General features: G+C 37.8%; 1 protein-coding gene across 1 annotated transcript in view; it reads left to right on the top strand.

The window, feature by feature from the left end:
- Positions 1 to 434: 434 nt before the first annotated feature.
- The window catches only part of LOC149282546 (von Willebrand factor D and EGF domain-containing protein-like), a 50,212-nt gene continuing 30,731 nt past the window's right edge, over positions 435 to 19,915 (top strand). The window contains exons 1-4 of the mRNA XM_089498115.1: positions 435 to 545; positions 2,422 to 2,562; positions 15,997 to 16,069; positions 18,758 to 18,942. Of these exons, the coding sequence (XP_089354241.1) occupies positions 435 to 545; positions 2,422 to 2,562; positions 15,997 to 16,069; positions 18,758 to 18,942 (510 nt within the window). The remainder of the gene's footprint in view (positions 546 to 2,421; positions 2,563 to 15,996; positions 16,070 to 18,757; positions 18,943 to 19,915) is intronic.

Genomic DNA, 19,915 nt, shown 5'->3' with positions numbered 1-19,915 from the left:
TGGCTAATTAATGTAAGCCATGCAAAATTATAGAATTGTTAAATACCTGAAAATAAAGGCATGATCAGAAACAGCATGTGTTTACTACATGGGTAACTAAGATAATAGACCAGGGAGGAACTGTTTCTCTAGATTTCAGCAAGTTATTCAACACTGTCCCCATAGAAAACATATAAATAAATTGCAGTCTTTGGAAGAATAAGGCAACGGTTGAGTGGTAGGAGGCAGAAGGTTATAGCTAATGGTGTATATTCAGTCCACGGATGTTACCAGTGGGGTACCTCAGGGATCCGTATTGGGACCCGTACTTTTTGCAGAGGATACAAAGATCTGTAACAGGGTAGACCTTCCAGGTGGAGCAAATCAAATGGCAAAAGTAAATTAGAAGAATGGTGGTGGGTGTGGCCGCTGCTCCTTAATGTTGATGTAAAATAATGAACTTGGATCATAAAAATCCCAAGGCAGAATATAGCATTGGGGATGCTGTTTTGTCAGTGACGATGGAAGAGAGGGACTTAGGAGTAGTTATTTCTGATTACTTAAAGGTAAGCAGACAATGCAATAAACATCTAAAAAAGTAACGTAGTCAAGCTTATTTGAAAGGAGGCGCAATGTTAGAACAAGAGGTCATAGTCTAGAGGTTCAGAGGCTCAGAGGTAATGTAAAGAAGTTCTACTTTACTCAGGGAAGTAGAGAGAAACAGTGTCCCAGCAGAAGTGGGTTATACAGTGAGGCAATTAAAACAGGCAGGGGGTAGACATAAAAACTCTCCTCGCTATGGGAACAGATGAAGGACTGATAGGGGATTGAATACCTAACATCAGGCAAAATGGGCAGACTAGATGGGCCAAATGGTTCTTATCTGCCATCACATTCTTTGTTTCTATGTTTCTTTTTTTCAGAAAAATATTAACATTTTGAGAGGAGTTCATAGGAGCGCTACTAAAATGGTAAATGGTTTACAGGAAAAAAAATATCAAGAAAGACTTAAGACTCTTAATATGTATAGCTTGGAGGAAAGAAGAGACGGGATATATGATAGAAACATTTACATACTTAACAGGATTTCACAAACTATAGGGGGCCAAGTGGTTCTTACCTGCCATCAAATGTTTCTATTTAAAATAAGAGAATGCATGACAGGTCAAAAGCAAACCAAGGTCAGTAAATTTTACCTAGCTATACATTTTCCAAGTATGCTGACCCAGAGTTCTCCTTTTCCATAGATCAGTCTATGAGGAGAAGCTAGTTGTACATAAGGGATCAATTTGTTGAATAGACAGGGAGCATGAAGACTCAGACCTTGAGTAGGAAGAGCACCACCATTCGCACATTAAAGGAGCCCCCTAAAGGCCAGGTAACAAGGTACGATGCCAGAAGTCGCTAGGTATAGCAATAAAAGATTTGTGGAAGAATGGCCATTCAGGTGTATACTGCTGCAAACCTTTTACAGAAGCAGGGATTAATGGCCACTATGAATTAATCATTGTATTGGAGTATACATCCACTTTGTAAAATTTACTCTATAAGTGCACATCACAAGAAATAGTAATGTATTTATGGAGGTCGCTACCCTTGACCGGACCAAGGAGCATGCAGTTCTTTTTTCTTTGTGCAGAGAGTGCAGGGGGAAATTGTGGAGACCCAACAGGTCCATGGAGTGTTATTGTGCATTAGTGACGACAAATGACCCAATAGAGTCCTAGTAAAGTAGATCAACCCCACCTTTATTTGGGACCACACTGTGACAAACAAATATATTGTTTCTCTCTTGGCTTAATGTCTTTTCAAAGGTACAGTGTAATTAGAGACAGCGAGCCTTTGTTTAGGAGTCAGAGGTTCAAATGTGGCCCTAGGGCATCATGTTTGACATACCTGGATTTCAGCACAAAGGAATAATGATATAGACGTTCCTAAAATATTGGAACCTTAAGTTCCAGGAGGAACCAGATTTTGTCACAACCATTAATTTTTTTTTTTTATTATTACTTTTATTTGTAACTTGACACTCTTAAAAAAGTGTTATAACAATAGGGGTCACAAAGAGTGCACAGACAGTTTTCATCACATCTAATCATATTCATAAAGATTTGTTTTCATGTAAGAAAGTTGTTGTAGAGCTAAAAAGTACAGTCAGCCGGAGGGTTTTTGTAGTAGTAAAGAAAATGTGCTTCGTAACTGAATCAAATTCTATATTTCATAGTCACATGGAGTTTTGTTTCAGAAGCTCAGTGAGGCTTACCCTGCATTTTACATAGTTATATGAGAGAGTTAAAATGTTAACTCTATCTTTGGGGAATAGATCAAGACCATGAACCTTTTACTGACCAAATGCTCAAAGGCAGGACGGGTCTCTCCAGTGAAAAAAATCTTTCTGAAGAAAATTTTATTCTGAGAAGCTTCTCTTTCATATTTTCATAGAAACCAAGTGCAAAGAGTCCACATGATATCAAAAGAAACAAGAAAGCTTCTCCTTATACCATAGAATTCTTTCAGCAGAGTGCATTAAGGGCAGAGACATGGACCAATAACTATGCCCACACTTACATCTTCATATCGAGAGTAAAACATTCAAGAACCTTTAAAAAGATTAACACATACTTTACTAACAAGTTGGCTGACATCTTGTCAAAAGGCCATTCGATTTACATTATAACAGTTTCTACGTAAAAAGCTCCAAATAGATCACTACATTTATCGTGAACTTTTTCTGCAAACGTGAAACAGACAATGTAGTCAAAAGTGAAATAAAGCAAAGCTTAACATCCTTCTAGAAATGAAGGATTCTAGGTTCATGAAAATATTTTCCACGTCACACAGAAATGCATCGTAATAACACTGAAGCCTGCCTATGCGACTCTATAATAAAACGTTTTACTAAAACATACATCAGTGACACAAAACAGTCTTGTTCTAGACAGTACAATAAACTGAAGCAACTTTGACCTCTCACAAAGGCGTAAAATTATCCAGAGTTAAACTATTGTAAATTCCAGCGACGTGATAATGACTTATTTTGCTTTACTCTGGAACATTGAAATATTCCTTGCTGATAATGTTCAGTTTGTCTTTTTTTTTTATTTTCCCCTCCGGGTCCCTTTGTTTTTTCCAGAAAATTTAAACTATAAAAAGTTCAGAATTCTGTGAGATCTCAGTGTGACATTAAGCATATCTTTGTTCTCAATGAGTAGAACGTAAGCTCACAAGAGTAAGGCCTATTTCCCCGTCCATGGGCTACAGAATATTCTGGGGCTATATAAATAAAATGTAATAATAATAATAATAATAATCACCTAGCTCCCACATGCCGTTCGGTAAAGTCAGCTGGGTCAGCCACATTCCAAAGCTCCAACATTGAATGTCACCCTAGCAGGCCATCCCAACTTGGACTTGAATTCCTCATTGAGATTATGAAGATTGTTAAAAGACTAAAGGAAATCTGTTATCTATAAGCTTTTCGGAAAATGTATTTCTCTTTGTTCCTAAACAATGCATGTCTGTGATATAATACTTGATACTAATATTTATTTTTCAGGGATAAGCTACTTTGTTAATACCTCTAACGTCTGCAGGTAGTTGCTTAATATAGGAAGGGTCATAGTTGAGTGTTATGGGAGACCACTTTTAACAGTAAAGCAAATAAAACATTTAGACTTGGTTACAAATATTCTGTCTAATCATTGATACTGCAGTATTTTCTTAGTTTTTTTTAAATTAAATTTTTTTAAAATCTTTGTAAATGCATCACAATCAATAAAGAGTATTTAAGGAAAAAAATTGCAAAGGTACGTAGTTTACATCTACACTGTATATGTCTATTGAATGAAATAAAAATAATAAAATAGATAGTAAACATAAACCAGAGTAAGGCTCTATTTTATGGACTAACAAGTTTTCATACTTTTTTAGAATTTACAAAATCAGGAAATAATTAATACTTTGTATTAAATACAATATTTATTTATTCTCAAAGGCAGTATTATTTACTAAGAAAGCAAATAAGGCAAAGTAAGTAAATTACAACATACCATGACTTCTCAGAGTTGATTAACTCTAGCAACTGCTTGCCAATTACATTCAAGGAATGCATGGCCAATTCTTTAACAAGAGATCACTCAGTGTAAGAAAAAACAGTGGTTCCACAGCAGGTGTTCAGGAATAACATTGCCAGTTACATTAACTACATGCAAGGAAAATCCATTTTATGAAAGCCAACCTTGGATTTCATTATTAAAAAATCTAATGTTAGGAAAAGATGCTGCATTTGACTAAAAAAAGTCTATAGGATCACCTTAGAGCTTATCCACTAGACAAGTTATATTTTTAACAATCATGTTAACTACAAATGGTAACGTGCTCAGAAGGGCCGACCCAATAAAGCCAACAAATAATAAAGAACCTCTTGGAAAAGTGCAGTTTTTAGAAATATCTATGATTCATTGTCAACAGCTCTAAAAAAGACTACATGTCTCTATAAGCACAGTTAACCTGATGTATAAACACATTTTATTCCCACGATTGTGCTTCTGTGTAACTTGTAGTAAGTTGCAGGACACTGAGATGTTTTGTTCTATCCAATAACCTACATTAACTACTGCTGTGTGTCAGCAACATCTCATAATTAAGTGACCTTGTACTGTGTGTTATAAAAAAAACACCAATTTGTCAACTTTGCCATCATAAAGTCTACAATCAAATGTATGGTCGTAGACATTAATACAAAGCTCTAGAAGATCTGAGTATTATTAGTAGTGTGAGTATGAAGTATCCACTGCCATTATGCAGGACACTTATAATAAATATTAAAAAAAAGGTATGTGTTGGGACTGACACTTAAACCCGTATTTCCCCATGTATAAGACGCACCTTTTTTAGAAAGAATTGTGGTCTAAAAATTGGGTGCGTCTTGTACAGTGATGGTACCTGCTGCTTACCTCTGTGTTGTTAAGCAGCGTCTCTTGATCCGTTGCAGCGACACAGGAATCCAGTGGAGTCACGTGAACAGGGCCGGCCCAAGGCAAAATGCCGCCTGGGGCGAATTTTAAAATGCCGCCCCCCCCCCTTATCTACCCTTCCTCTCCCTCCGTCCCCCCCCCTTGTACTTACCTTTCAGCAGTCCTGCGGCGAGTCTCCCTGTTCGGTCTCGGTGCCGGCTTGTAATGCTGAGCGCCGGAAATCTTCCGGCACTCAGCATTACAAGCCGGCACCAAGACCGAACAGGGAGACTCGCCGCAGAGGAGAGAGAGAGAGGGGCGCCGAGCGGGTACTGACAGCTTGGGAAGCGAAAACCACTCTGTGCCCCTTTCTCTCTTTCGCTTTAAAAAAAAAAAAAAAAAGGGCTTGGGGCGGCAAAGTGCGGTTGTCCCACTTGGCTCCATTGTCGGGCCGGCCCTGCACGTGAATGTACATCACATCACATGACTCCACTCCGTTCCTGTTCGAGCAACGCAGAGGGAAACAGCGGCCCCCACGGAAGTCTGCGAGCGGCACCAGAAGATCTGCAGTTTAGGGTGGGGGAGTAAATTAATGAACATATGTGTGTGTGATAGCATGGATCCGTGTGTAGGGGGCACAGGGAGGCTGAAAGTTATGTGCATGTACTGGCTGCCTGAGCATGATAGGAGTGTGATTGCTAACAATTGCTAGCAGCAAACATCAATCAATCTCATATCATTCCCAGGCAGCCAGTACAATAACTTTATGTAATATATATATTTTTTAAATTTCGGGCCCCAAAATTAAGGTGCGTCTTATACATGGGAGCGTATTATACTTGGATTTATTCTCTTATGCAACAAAGAGTAGTGAAGAGAATAATCCTACATAAATCTTTATTGACTACGATGCATTTACTGCAATGATAAAATATTGATAGATTATTGCAGATTATTTGAAACCAGTTCTACATTTTTCCTTTGCATTACTGTTAAAAGTGGTCTCCCAAAACACTTAACTATGACCCTACCTATATCAAACAACTACCTGCAGAGGTTAGAGGTCTTAACAAAGTAGTTTATCCCTGAAAAATAAATATTAGGATCAAGTGTTAGATCACACTGCATTGGTTAGGAAAAAAGAGAAATACATTTTCAGAAAAGTTTATAGATAACAGATTTCCTTTAGTCTTTTAACAATCTTATAATGTCTTTGCAGTAATGTAAATGCCAGTAAGAAGAACCTTACATCAAGTGAAGATGTATTGAAGAAATCCTCTAACCTGGAGAAGGAGTATTTAAAAATGTAATAAGATCATGACTATGCAAGAATTATTATTATTATTAGTAGCTTTTATGTTTATAGCGCCAACAATTTATGCAATTTACATATATTCAAGGGGTATGACAAAATGAAAATTGACAGACTAAGACAAACCGATACATTAGGTGGAAAGGGCCCTGCTCGCAAGCTAAGGATCTATAGTATATTAAATGAAAATCTCAAGGTTTTAAAACTAAGTTTTAAACTTTGCAATATTTTTTTGGGGGGTGGGGTAAAAACCATAGGAGAAATCTACTTAGTCATTGGAAAACCAATAACTTGCATACACCTTACTGAAGAGTCTAAAACAGAGACCAGTGTGCAAGGTGTTTCCAATCATTTTTAACTTCATACAGACAGCTTCAGAGTAATTTATTTTCAGAAGAGAGACAGAGAGAAGACTCTTCAGTGGTCATATTGACTAGGACATTATATACAGCTTGTAAACAAACAAGAGGGCCTTCTTATAGTCAATTTGTGGAGTTTCAACACAATGTCTTTATGATTCTCTCTCTCTCTCTTATTGATGAATTAACAATTATACATCCGGAGGAATGGAACATATGGTGTCCTGCTCTTCACCAATGCATATTTTATAATTTCAGTTTTTTTAATTGAATTATATAAAGTCAGTCCAAGTCAGACCATTTTGTGAACAATTTTGGACCAGCCCAGTGAAGCAGGAAGGCCGCAGGGTCACATAATGTCAGGTTACGTGACCATGCAGTTAAACGTGAAGCTATGTGAGCATGGATGTGTATGTGTAAGTGTGTCTGTTTATTTATGTGGAAATGTTTGTGTGTGAGCATGAATGTGTGTGTGTGTTAGTTTGAGGGTTCAAGTGTATGTTAGTGAGTATGTGTGTATGCATGTGTGTTGGCATAAGTGTGTAAGCCTGTGCAAATATGAGAGTGTGTGTAAAAATGTGTGTCAGTGCATATGTGAGTTAGCTGGGGGGGGGGATAAATACTCTAAATACACCCCGTGTCTTTTTTAGGTTTAGGCAAAGACAGTTTAGTCAGACAACCTGCCTTTTCTTCTCCACCTCTTGTTCATATTGCAAAGAAAACATGTTTAAATACAAAAACCTCCTGTGCTTGGCACTCTATTATCTTTTATCAGCTACTTAATGAACTGGCAAGATTTAGTATAAAACCTATTCATTCCGAACTATATATTTCAGCTGCATTACATTTCTTTACATAGCGCCTGCAGATTCTATAACATGTTACAATAAGGAATAGTGAAAATATTTAACAATTTAAAATTGACAATCACATTAACAAATCCCCATCATGCTTAGCTAACCCATACTTTTTGGTTAAAGGGAGAGGGCAAACATTGACTATTTAACCTCTTTCATACCAGTTGTTGATGACTCCCACTCCCATCATGCTCAATCACACTCAGATAAATGTAGTGAAAACTGCTATTCTGGGGTAGTACTGCTGAATTTTTGGTATCACAGTTACTAGGGGCTCTGAATTTCTATTATAGATCTGAGTATGATAGGAGTTGTATTCTCGTGCAGCCAAGTGTGCTGGAGGTTTCCAATTTCTAAACACATTTTCTTTCCAGGATAGTAATTCACCAACTCAGCTTGGGGCGTTTCAATACAGATGAATCCATCTCAGATCTTCCAAAAGCCTTGTAAAGGTTGGTGTGACATGTTTCTGGAGGCGTGTCTGGCTAATATTACAGCCCTGGACACACAGTCCCTACATTCTGACTTCACTAGCCTTGGTCAGTACTTGGAGAGTCTTTACTCGCAGGAGTGTGAGTATCTGATCCAGCTCTTCTCAAAAGTGAAGGAGGATCCCTGTCATCAGCTAACAAACAGGACTTTCTTTCTGCTCTACAGGCTGCTTATTGCAGATCAAGGATTTTTTTTACTGCACTTTTAATACCCTGGAGGGGGCTCAGCAATGACTTCACTGCAGCCATGCCCCATAGCCTGGATACTGTTAATCATTCTGCAACTAACCCACAGTCAGCAAGGTAAGAATGACACGATTTTAGATGATTTAGAATATAATTTTCAAACTTGTAATGCAAAGTTTCTTTTTACTCTGCAAACTAGTTTTTATAACCAAATAAACCCATTCAGCTGTTATAATGTAATCACTTAAAGGTGGTGATATTAACAATATTTGAAAGATGTGATCTTTAATATAGTTATGTTGCAATTGGGTTATTCTTTTGCCTTATATGATAAATTATTGTGACCCATAGATCTGATTACTGTTATTATTGTTTATATTAACAACAGTGTATCAATGATAAATATGGACAGGATACCTGATAAAGTGATTTAGTAGGGTAGTCATTTAATGATAATGGGAGTGAGTATTGCTCAAATTAGTTTGCATGGACTGGAGTAGAGTGGATGTTTATTGCTCTTTAAACATAATGGTGGTGTATGCTCTCTTATCTCAGCATTTATCTAACACTTTGAAGTCATCTGGGATGTTTTGACTTGTTACAGATTTAGGTGAAACATCTGTTTTTACTACTGTGATAAGAGATCTATATTGCTCTTGGAACCACACACTTAAGTATCAATATTTTTCAGTGACATTTTGCAGGTATAAACATACTGGCTGACAAGTTCCTATTCATTATCAAAATATTTTGAAAAAAATAAACAGTATGGATTATTATTTATTAATCCTTAAAGTGACAGAGAACATGATAATCGTTGATGCAACTTTGTTCTTCCAGATTGTTAGCTCATTTGAGCAGGGCCTTCCTGGACATTTTTGTCAATATTGTTAGGTGATGCACTACTTGTTATGTCTGGTTTACCCCTTGTACAATGCAGGGGGGTATGATGACGCTATATGAATCAATACATAATTATAGTAATCATTTTCCACTAGGTTAGGCCAGGTTGATGTGAAGGGTTTCTTTAGGAACCAGCAGGAAAAGGGTGACAGTGGGAAATATTACCATGTTATCAAGCAGGGAGCCAGATCCTAGCCTAATGCTGAATGAAAATTAAGTGACCAAAAATCAGGAAACCTGCTACTATTTGTTACTGCCCACCAAGCTCCAATCTCCTTACTACAGTAGTCTAGATGGCTACCTCTGCCATGTCACAAGTGGTAGTGAGGCAGCTTTATTATCACATAAAACACTGGGTGGCCAACAAAGCTTGTGTGCAGACCCCTAGTCACAACCCTAGAGTGCATAATAGATACTTGAGTGAGGAATGTATTGCTTTGTAATAGTGCATCATGTAAAAATAAGACACTTGGTTTTACATAAACAATTTCTTATAGAGTTGAGTAGGCAACAAACCAAGATAGTTTCATACAATAGTGTGTTACTAGATATGATACACAGTAGTATACAAAGCCATAGCTAGCTCAATTTGCACCCAAGACAAGAACAGAAAAATGTGCCCCCCCCCACTGTATTTTTACAGAGGTTATATTGAGGAAGGTAGATAAATACAAAGATAATTGATATTAGAACTGCAGTTAATTTAAAAAATAGACAAATTTCCCCAAACCTAGTGATTTATTCTCATTTTATGCTGGTCTTGGGATATTAAGGACATTTGGATGCTATAGTATCTGTTTACACTCTAGAGGCTGTGTACTATAATCCCCATTATGTATATGCAGGTGTTTGTATTATCCTCATAAGCATACAGTTAGCCTGACATAGATATGATACAGTGCAGCATATAGTGAGCATAAGCACATTGTGAGCCTGGCATATGTTATGCAGCATAAATCCCATTACTATATATTGAGCCAGACACTGACAAAGGTACAGCATAACTCCCATTATTATATAGTAAGCAGGACACCGAAGGTGTCATTATATACTGAGCCTGACGGTGGTAGACCACAACTTTAATTATATAGTAAGCAAGATCCAGACTGTGATACAGCATAACTCCCATGATTTTATAGTGAGTCAGACACTAACACGACTCTTCTTCTGTATTTTGTTTCAAAAGGGCAGAGCTTTCTTGTCCTAAGCAACCCTGTCTCCCGATTGGAGGAACAAGGGAGAGGGTATTCACGTGGTGCACACCATGGCTTCACACTTTTGCGCCCCACGTGGACTTCCTATCCCCCTGTACCTCCAATTGGAGAGGCTTCACCGTTTTCAGGACCTGCTTTCTGCTCCCCCTCACAGCTGTGCTTAAGGCGTGTGCATCACTCACCTTACACCTCCTACCGCTCTGTTCGTAGATCACATATTAACACAACATAGCTGATAAGATAAATCCCCCCAGAAAATGAGAGACTGTTTACCTAGGGTGTCTGTGTAATTTAGAAAATAGTGAATATTGAATGTATGGACATTTCTGCCCATGCTATGCTAGTTATATAGGCCAACACACAGCTTTTAATAAATTGTTTACTCATTTGACCAAAAAAACCCAAACAAACATATAAATGAAAGAGATCCACAAAGGGTTCCAGGGGAGTAAAAAAAACGGCCAATAAAACCTTAACGTATGTTATATATATCTCCACTCCATAGACTGGGATTACAATATGTTTCTACTTCAAATGAACAATTCTATTTCTTATAGTCTTGTAGCTGACATTGCTATGTCAGTAACCTTATAAACCTATAATCATTAAATTGATTTCAATAAGAGTGAATTCCTGCGACTGATTGGCTGCTGAAGTGTGTACAGTAGCTGCACCCTGTGTGTGTATGAAAATGTAACGTGCAGCCACACTTATGTCATTTGGCAGCCACTGGCCTTAAAGTGCCATGGCCACCTCATCTTCCACAGGCCAGGCCTGAACAGAGCTATGATTCTCTAACACTAATAACTAAAGAATACTTTCTCCAATTTGCATGCAGCAAATGCATTGGGGTCCAAGCAAAACATGCATCAAAAATAAAAATAAAATTTTTATCACATTTGTTTAATATGTGCAAATGCAACATTGCCTGGGTATATAGTGATTGCTTGGCAATTGAACCAGACTTTACATGTCCAAAGATAATTTGATTGCCTTTTCAAAGAAGTACCTACATACCTTACCAGGGCCAGCCGAAGACTTAACGCCGCCTGGGGCGAAGTTTAAAATGCCGCCCCCCGCCGACGCGGGGGGGGCGGCATTATCTACCCCCCCCACACCGGTACTTACCCTTAAACAGTCCTGCGGCGAGTCTCCCTGTGCTGCCACGGTGCCGGCTTGTAATGCTGAGCGCCGAAAATTCACGTCACTTCCGGCGCTCTGCATTACAAGCCGGCACAGAGACCGAACAGGGAAACTCGCCGCAGAGGAGAGAGAGAGGGGCGCCGAGCGGGTAAGCGAAAGCCACTCGGTGCCCCTCTCTCTCTCCTCCGCTTCAAAAAAAACAAAAAAAAAAACCCTTGGGGCGGCAAAGTGCCGCCCCTTCTGAAGTGCCGCCTGGGGCAATTGCCCCAGTCGGCTCCATTGTAGGGCCGGCCCTGTACCTTACTTTGAAATAGTAAGGACACCACAGAGTGGCTATTAAACTCAAACGGTTTGTTAAGGGAACTCATGATCCTACCTGGAAACTTCCCGGGTTGGGCTGACATAGAATTTGATGGCAGATAAGGCCCATCTATTCTGCCCATTTTTCCTGATGCAAAGTCTTTATTAAGTCCTTGTTCTTGTCTTAGATTGGGGATAACTTTATGCCTATCCCATGCATGTTTACATTTCCTCACTGTATTAGCCTCTGCAACTTCTTATGGGAGGCTGTTCCATTTATCTACCAACTGAATAAAGTTAAACTTCTTTACTTCTCTCTCTTTATGAGAGTGCTTTATTGCATTGCCTGCTAACTATTAATCTCTCAGAAATAATTATAATAATAAAATTACAGAAATACAGAACTAATCAATTACTAAGGACTAACAGTTTTTTCTTCTTTTGGGGAGTGGCTTTGTATAGGTGTGGAGCTAGCCATGTGTAGGAGCAGATTAGCCCCAGATGGTGGGAAACTGGGTAGGGGGATAGCCAAACTAAACTGAAGGCTCTGGGAAGCAGAGTTTTACCTGGAGATGCTGTGTCAAACCTGGAGAGTTTCCAGTTATGCTTATGATTTTTTTGATATCTTGTTTTGGACACAGCATTATAATCTGTTTCCCAAATCATTGGTTGTTTGAAAAACACTGATAAACAGTTTAGTTTCTTTTAACCCAATAAAAAGAAAAACACATACTATACCCTGACTTGACATATGACTGGCACCTGTTTGTCATACACTGACTCCTTGCTTTTATCATGTTTACCCAATGTGCAACTCTTCATAATATGATGGTGCTGTATAAATCAATAATAATAAGATAAAATGATATACGTGATAATGCTTAGGAGTTAACATGTTGATGATAACAATTGATGTTTTGTGTAAGAAGACCAGCACCTTCAAGTGACTACTCATTTCGCTGACAGAAGGATATTGGTGTGGCATACCCTTCCCTGATCCCTGTGGAAACAAAGGTAATGTTTCATGTCCCCAGTGTATATTCACATCCAAACCACTTTACAAGTACATCAGGTGAAGCTACCCGCCAGAAAGTTGGTAGCAGCTGCTGGTGAAAGTGAACAAGTGGTGTAACTGAGTGAAACATTGCTAATTCCATGAAAGAGGTTCAATGAGGCAGTTTTTGCCCTGCCTCTGCACAGGAGAGGCTGTCTATTGACAGTTCGGACTTGCTGGCTTGCTGCTGACCGATCGTGTGTTAGCACCGGTTCAACACTATATACGTAATGCCCGATCATGAGATCAGGCATTCCCTTCTGATATGCATCACTCCTGACACCCATGCGAAGGACATTGAAGAAAGGAGACACTTAGCAGGGTTAGACCCTGCAAGGATCTCCATTTTCTCCCCCTGATTGCACACTTTGTGATCAGTAATGCAAGTCTATGGAACCCTGCTTGCTAATCAGTGTGATCAGTGCAGGGGAGATCAGAGAGAAGATAGTGAGAAACAAAGTTCCCCCCTCTTCTCTCAAAGGGAAAAGTAAAAAAAAAAAAAATAATACTATAAAAATGAGAAATATAGTGAATTCAGTGATGTCATTGTGACATTAGTGGCATTTATAACATGTGTATTGAGTTGATAACAGTGCAAAAGATAATGAAAAATGTAAGGGATGTATGTGGACCTCTAGGACATCAAAAGTATGTCTGTAATCATGGGATGTTGCTGAACATAAATTGGGTCATTATTCATCAGTGGCATGTACTGTGTAGTAGAAATTTTAAGCAAAATTGCAAAAAAAAAGGTTTTATTTTGGTAAAGACTTCTACAAATAGCACTGATCTTTTTTTTTTGCATGTATCTATGGTTTCAAATGAAAGCCCTATTTTTCCTGCACAAAAGGAATTTGTGTGGATACATCAAACATGGAAAAGGAGAATCTTGATTAAACCCACATATGGTAAAAATAGCAAAAACGTACGGCATGTATGGCACTAAATAATCTTGGTAAGAAAATAGTTAAGGGCTGTTGAAATTGTAATAGGAAAAATTTGGTTTGATGTGTTTTTTAAAGAACATTTTAAAGAACCTCTTAGAGATCAGATGATGTCTGGTTAACTTCTTGGATAAGCAAATACAGATAAAATTGTCACATTGCAGACTTATTTATTCAAGCAGCGATAAAAGGGTCTGGAAAGTAACTTAACATTGTTTTTACCTGTCTTGAAAAAAAGATATGTGGTAGATGATAAACCCTGAATGAAAACAATTTCCTCATAACTTACCTGCACGTATAGATTGAAAGTGGTCTTAGGCTACTTTAACTTTTGAACTGTAAATGTGACTATATATGTGAGAGTATTAAAAAAATAACAATTAAAAAAACGCTAAACAATCAAAACTAATGTAACAATTTACAAAATGACACAAGAGGTACAGAAATATTAATGTTAAAGCAGTTTTGTAAAAAATGGTAAATATTGGTGTTTCCAGGTAAAGATTATATATAATATATAATACATATAAATATATAATATATCTCATCTGCTATCGTTTAGAAAAACAACACATGCAAGCTATTGGTAGTTTAAATATATGAAGTCTGTAATGTAAAAAAAACCATGCAGGCAATAGTATGAAAAGTATGAAAAAGTCAAAGATTTGGGAAATGCTGTATGGTTAGCTCCGATCTGTTCAATAATAAACAGCTGGGTGTTCTCCATAAGAGAAAAAAGTCTGAAAACTTTACATCTTGCCAGTATTATAACACAGCTGGATTAGTCTGGACAATACTTTGGCAGGATCAAAGTGGCCCTAAAAGGACTAGTAAGACAAAGTATTATCTTGTATTATCTTACAATCATCTTTCTGGTTACAGTTCAAAAAAAATATTTATATTAGCTCGCCAGAATTACAATTACTTTAGTTCAGTTTGGGTGACCATGCTGTAATACAGTTATTGGCACCATCTGTAAAGCTGCTTCACTAACACTTTCTTGACACAGTCTATAAAGGAAGCCTTTTGATGACCAGGTACTGCATATCTCTCAACCATCCTGTTTTCCACAGTACAGTCAGGATTTGGACACCATCTTGCAGTCCTGTTAAGCTGCCCCACCGGCCTGCTTTGCAGGCAATGGGGCTCATGGGCTGATTGGGGCGATCCCCTGATCTTCCCTGACTGGCCAGTTGTTGCAGGACGCTCCTCATTGACATGATGACTTTTCTTTCTAACCTTATATCCTTAGACCCTTGAAGTAATAATTCCCTCGTAGCCTCAACTGTTTTACCTTCTCTGTACTTTCTAATTCTTGAATCTCTTTCTGCGCTCTGTAATACTTTAGGACCTGTCTTCTACTGCTCCTGTAAGCTTACCCCTCTTCTTAAGTTAAGATGATCATCTATTTTTACCTGAACTGTTTTCCCACTTTCTCTAGACACATATGTAGAGACATGGAGTTTAATATGATCTGCTCCCTTATGGTCCTTTGCTCTGCTTTACTGTGCAGAAAGCTAATCACGATGTTTCTTGCAAAATACCACTATACCAATCCTAGGCCCTAATTCCGTGCTATCATCAATGGCCTTATTTTGAGCAAGACACAACATCACAAATAGTAATCACTGACAAAAATGTTACAGATGCTAACATAACACATATCTCGCAAAAATACTCAATTGTATGTTTGTCTCTTCTTCCTATGTATATCCTGTTAAAAATGATAGATAAGTAAAATAAAAGGATTGCCCTGAGGACAATTATTGAACATATAAAGCTCCAGTACATCCAACATGCGCCTGGGTGTATTTAAAATAGATGATCTTTATTCTTGTGATTTGTCATAAAAATGTGTTACTTGAATTGTTATATAGGGTGCACAATATATTCCTTTACATGCAGTGTCTTTATACGTTCTATTTTGTCGTTATTAAGGATTACAGGAATTCACATAACAAGGTTTTATAGTTAATTTTATATTCACAAAAAATATATTTTTAAGAAGATAAAAGATCCAGACACTTCCAATATGTGACCTTTGCCCAAGTCAATTTATCTTTGAGACCTGGCCTTAGAGCCCATCATTTGTAAATAGTTTGCTAGAGCTGTAAACTATCTGCTGTTAGTTTACATTTTTGTATATACTGTCCCGTGTTTTGTCGGTATGTGTCCTGTGTGTTTTCATTTGGGCTCTTACATTTCATTCTTCATCATTAAATACCTCCCAAGTGTCATTCTTTATGAGGGATAATATTTTTTGCACATTATACTGAATAATATGATCATCCTTTTTCAGTTTCGATGTGCAAGTGGTCATTTCAACTGTGATATTGGTTGTGCATATACCTATTGTCAAACCTGTATAGAAGGTAAGACCAATAGCATTATGTTTTATACGATTATCGTGTGATTATCCCCTTGATGACAATTGCCGGTCCGGGCACGTCTTTAAACGAGTGCAGAAAGCGATCTATTTTTGCTTTCTGCACCGAAACGGCGTTGCTGTAATGCCTCGACCTTGAAGCATTCAGCAACGCCATCATCGGCACAAAGGGGCCATCTCTGGCCCCTCCCCGGGGGGTCAACATCCGCCATTTGTATGGTGGCGGACGCCCGTTTTAAAAGCGTTTAGGAGGGCTGAGTTCAGCCCTGATCAAGCTCAAACATAACCTGATCCAGTTCTGCAGTGCTCTACTGACACCAATTTCCAATTAGTCAATTAACTTGTGTGATGAATTAATATGATTTTTTTTTTTAAATGTTGTTAACAAGAACTTTTACCCTTGTCTGGGTTGGAGGTGTCAGATCGTTGTCTCTGGTAATACCGCTTGTTTAATATGTTCCATGTGTAACCCCACACCCAAGGGTAACATTCCCTGAGGTCCTCTGACCTCAGACATTTTGGAGTTTACTCATTAAAAGTAAAGTTGACAGCAGGCTTTGTATGGAAAGTGGGGGTTCAACTCCTTGACTTCAATATTCATTATAAAGATCCAATCCCATGGAGCTCTGCAAAGTCTCAGTCGGACACAGCTCCTCCATGGAAAATAGCTGGGGGAGTGAGTTAAGGAGAAATGCATATGGGGGGATTCTTCAGAGAATAACCACCTTTGATATACAAGGGTCACTGAAAGAATCATTTACGCCGTAAAAGAAATCTGCCTTTCACAAGAACACCCACAAATAGAGCTTAATGATTTTAGTTCATGACCTTGGTAGGCTGGAAACGTTTATAGTAAACAAGGATCCCAGAAACATAGGAGCCTGAAGCACATTTGGTGGGCAGGATATACCAAATAACAGAGGTGAGCCCCTCTCTCCATTTATGTACCTCTTTTGTTGTGTCTGATAACATGGTAAAATTGGTATTCATGTGCATGTGCATTCTTGCTAATAAATAACTAACTGAAGCTCATGTCTCTGCTAGGCACCATCAAGAAACATTTGGGGCCTCTAAAACCTGGGGTAAAAACCTAAAAATTGGGGCCCCTAAAACTGTATACCCCCTACCTTACTTAAACGGGGACATTGCAGCGCTCATGCTTAGAATGCTTAGAGGGGGCCACATGGCAGCTTCTATGGAGGTTTGTGCAGCAACAGCAGAGACCTCCACTGATTTTACAGCCCCGTCAGAGAACATCAGGGACCCCAAATGTTTCCATACACATGACAGTTTTTGCCAGAGCACAGTTATGATCACTAACCAGGAGTGCGATGAAAACAACTATAAGGCGCACATATTGTAAAATAACCAGTCAATTTACAAATACTGCTAAAAATCATTGCTGCAAAGAAACATGTGGATTTGCATGTTCAGAGAAAATAATGTCTTATATTTGCACAATTCACATTACAAACACAATTGTTGCTGCTTGTATAGTATTATTGTAAGTTTTAGGCTTCTAGAACACTTATACCCACCAAACACCTTGCATTCTAAAAGAGAGAGACACATGTGGAGCAAAGAGGGGCAAAGGGATTTAGGTCTCAAAGAACACAGGGGTATAAAGTTAGTTTTCCAAAAACAGATGTTGGCACATAATATAAAAACCTGTAGACATCAAACTAGTAAAAGTTAAATTTGGTGCCCTGTGCTATAACAATGACTTTTGTAAACTTGCCTTCAAAAAAATTACATTTATAAGAGGAAAAAGTGATGCATGGGAATTAGTCACACACTCTGGTTCCAGTTTCTTCTTCGGTTTATTAAAAACAGATTTCATTCTACTATTGTTATTAAATTAAGTTATAAGAAGGATTGTGTTGTAAACTCCAGTACTGGAAATTAGGCTTGATTATTTGTTCAAAACGCAGAATGGGAAGTAAACCTTTGATTTTGATGCATATTATACCTGCCGTGAAACTAACCAGAATACATAAAAACATATTAGTTGGATTGTGGCTATATTTTTCCTTTAGAATAAGTTTTGCATTTATTTTTCCTTTTCTGTGTTTCCCATCAGTTAACTGATCTAACTAAAGAATGTTGCTAAAAGCATGAAATGAAACAGGCGCAGATTTGAAATGAATGCTCATGCACTGATAGCATCCTTTTTTTAAAATGTTATCATCAAAAACTATGATGCAATATTAAAGCATTTCACTGCTACATTTCAAGATTCTAAAATGTATATAATACGCTCTCAAAATAATCAGCGTTTCCTAATTACCTACTGTAAAACAAAGAGAACATTTTCTTCTGCACGCAGATTGGACCCCCAGAGACATTGGTTAGGAACAAAATTGTCTACAAATTGTCATGTACAGTGGTAATAAGTGTGAAGCCACTCTAAAAGGGGGGAGAATACATTTAAAAATATTGGGTAAAACATAAATAAATGAGTCGAATTACACTCCACATCACCTGAGGCTCTAGCTCCAGAGGTAAGCCAGAAACTTCCCAGGAATGCTTAGTATTTTACATAATGGCAATTTCACCTTTAAAAACAGGTGGTGAATTATAGTCATTATCCACCTAGTTCTATGGATGTCAACTCGTTTATTATTCAAGTGTGTCATATTTCTGAAATTACTAATTATTATTTGTGTCTTGGCAGCTCCAGAATGCTCTTCTAGTGGACACCAGATCCTACAGAATCCCTACCGAAGTCTAGACTTTGACTCAATGAAGCTCCAGCAATCTGCTATTCATGACTTAATTTGTGATCACTCATTGGCTCCAGGATGGTACCGCTTCATGATCTTTGATAAACCAGCTGAGATGCCAACCAAGTGCGTGGAGGTATTGGTGCAATTAGTCTTGACTATGTATTAACAAATATTAGATATGGCAAAAACATTATGTCCGTAAGATGTCCATGAGATAAGTTGGGCTATGTCTTATAGAATGGGACAAGACAGAATAATTCTAAAGATACTGTGACAATGGAATAACTTGTGGAGTTGGGTTGCCTTGGGCTGTCTAGTATATTGGTGTTTTGTCTTGGGGAAAAAAATCGAGTGGAAAATAGAAGCCTTCAGCAATGAGTGATAGTCTCCTTCACCTAAATGTAGAAATACTGTTATATTTTAATTCAACATAAACTACATTATACAAACAGTTCTTCAAATAGATTCAATTACATTTACAACGGGTACATGGACAAAGAGTATAGTGCTTTTCTATCAATATCAATGAATAATGTTGCTAATTGCTATTTTGTACTTAAATATAATTAAAATAATAGTTGAATAAATGTACTAGTTAGAGATAATTTTCTAGTTCACATTGGTCAAGAACAAGCTTTAACATTGGAGGTTATGTATAAAAAGAAGTTTTTTGGTGTAATATTTGTTCTATACCCCATAGCTCAGTTGCTATGATGTATAGAACAAATACTACACAAAAGACACTTTTTATACATAACTCGAAATTATATCAATGCTGCCTCTCGAAGTGAACTAGAAAATGACCTAGGAATGTGACGTGTTGCTGCTGTTACGGTTAAATGACAACTAATATTCCACATTGTCACCTACTAATTGGCGAGTGAATCCATTTGCTTAGTGGAACCGTATAGCCGGGTTATGCTGCCAGCTACTGCCACTAAACCCCAAATTAAAAAAATCCAAAACCGCAAAAAATATATTAAACACACAAGAATATCTGTAGGATTCAAGTGCCAATATCTCTGAATTAAAGTATACACAAATACAACACATGTTCTTTCTTTAATGCCTTTTATTGATGTAATAATGCAATTGAGTCTCAGTTA

Source organism: Sceloporus occidentalis, unplaced genomic scaffold (assembly GCF_023333645.1).
Source record: "Sceloporus occidentalis isolate IW3139 unplaced genomic scaffold, rSceOcc1.0.p SCAF_113, whole genome shotgun sequence".
Classification (NCBI taxonomy): Eukaryota; Metazoa; Chordata; class Lepidosauria; order Squamata; family Phrynosomatidae; genus Sceloporus; species Sceloporus occidentalis.
The sequence above is the reverse complement of the archived record's forward strand: the minus strand, read 5'-3'. Positions and strand labels throughout refer to the sequence as shown.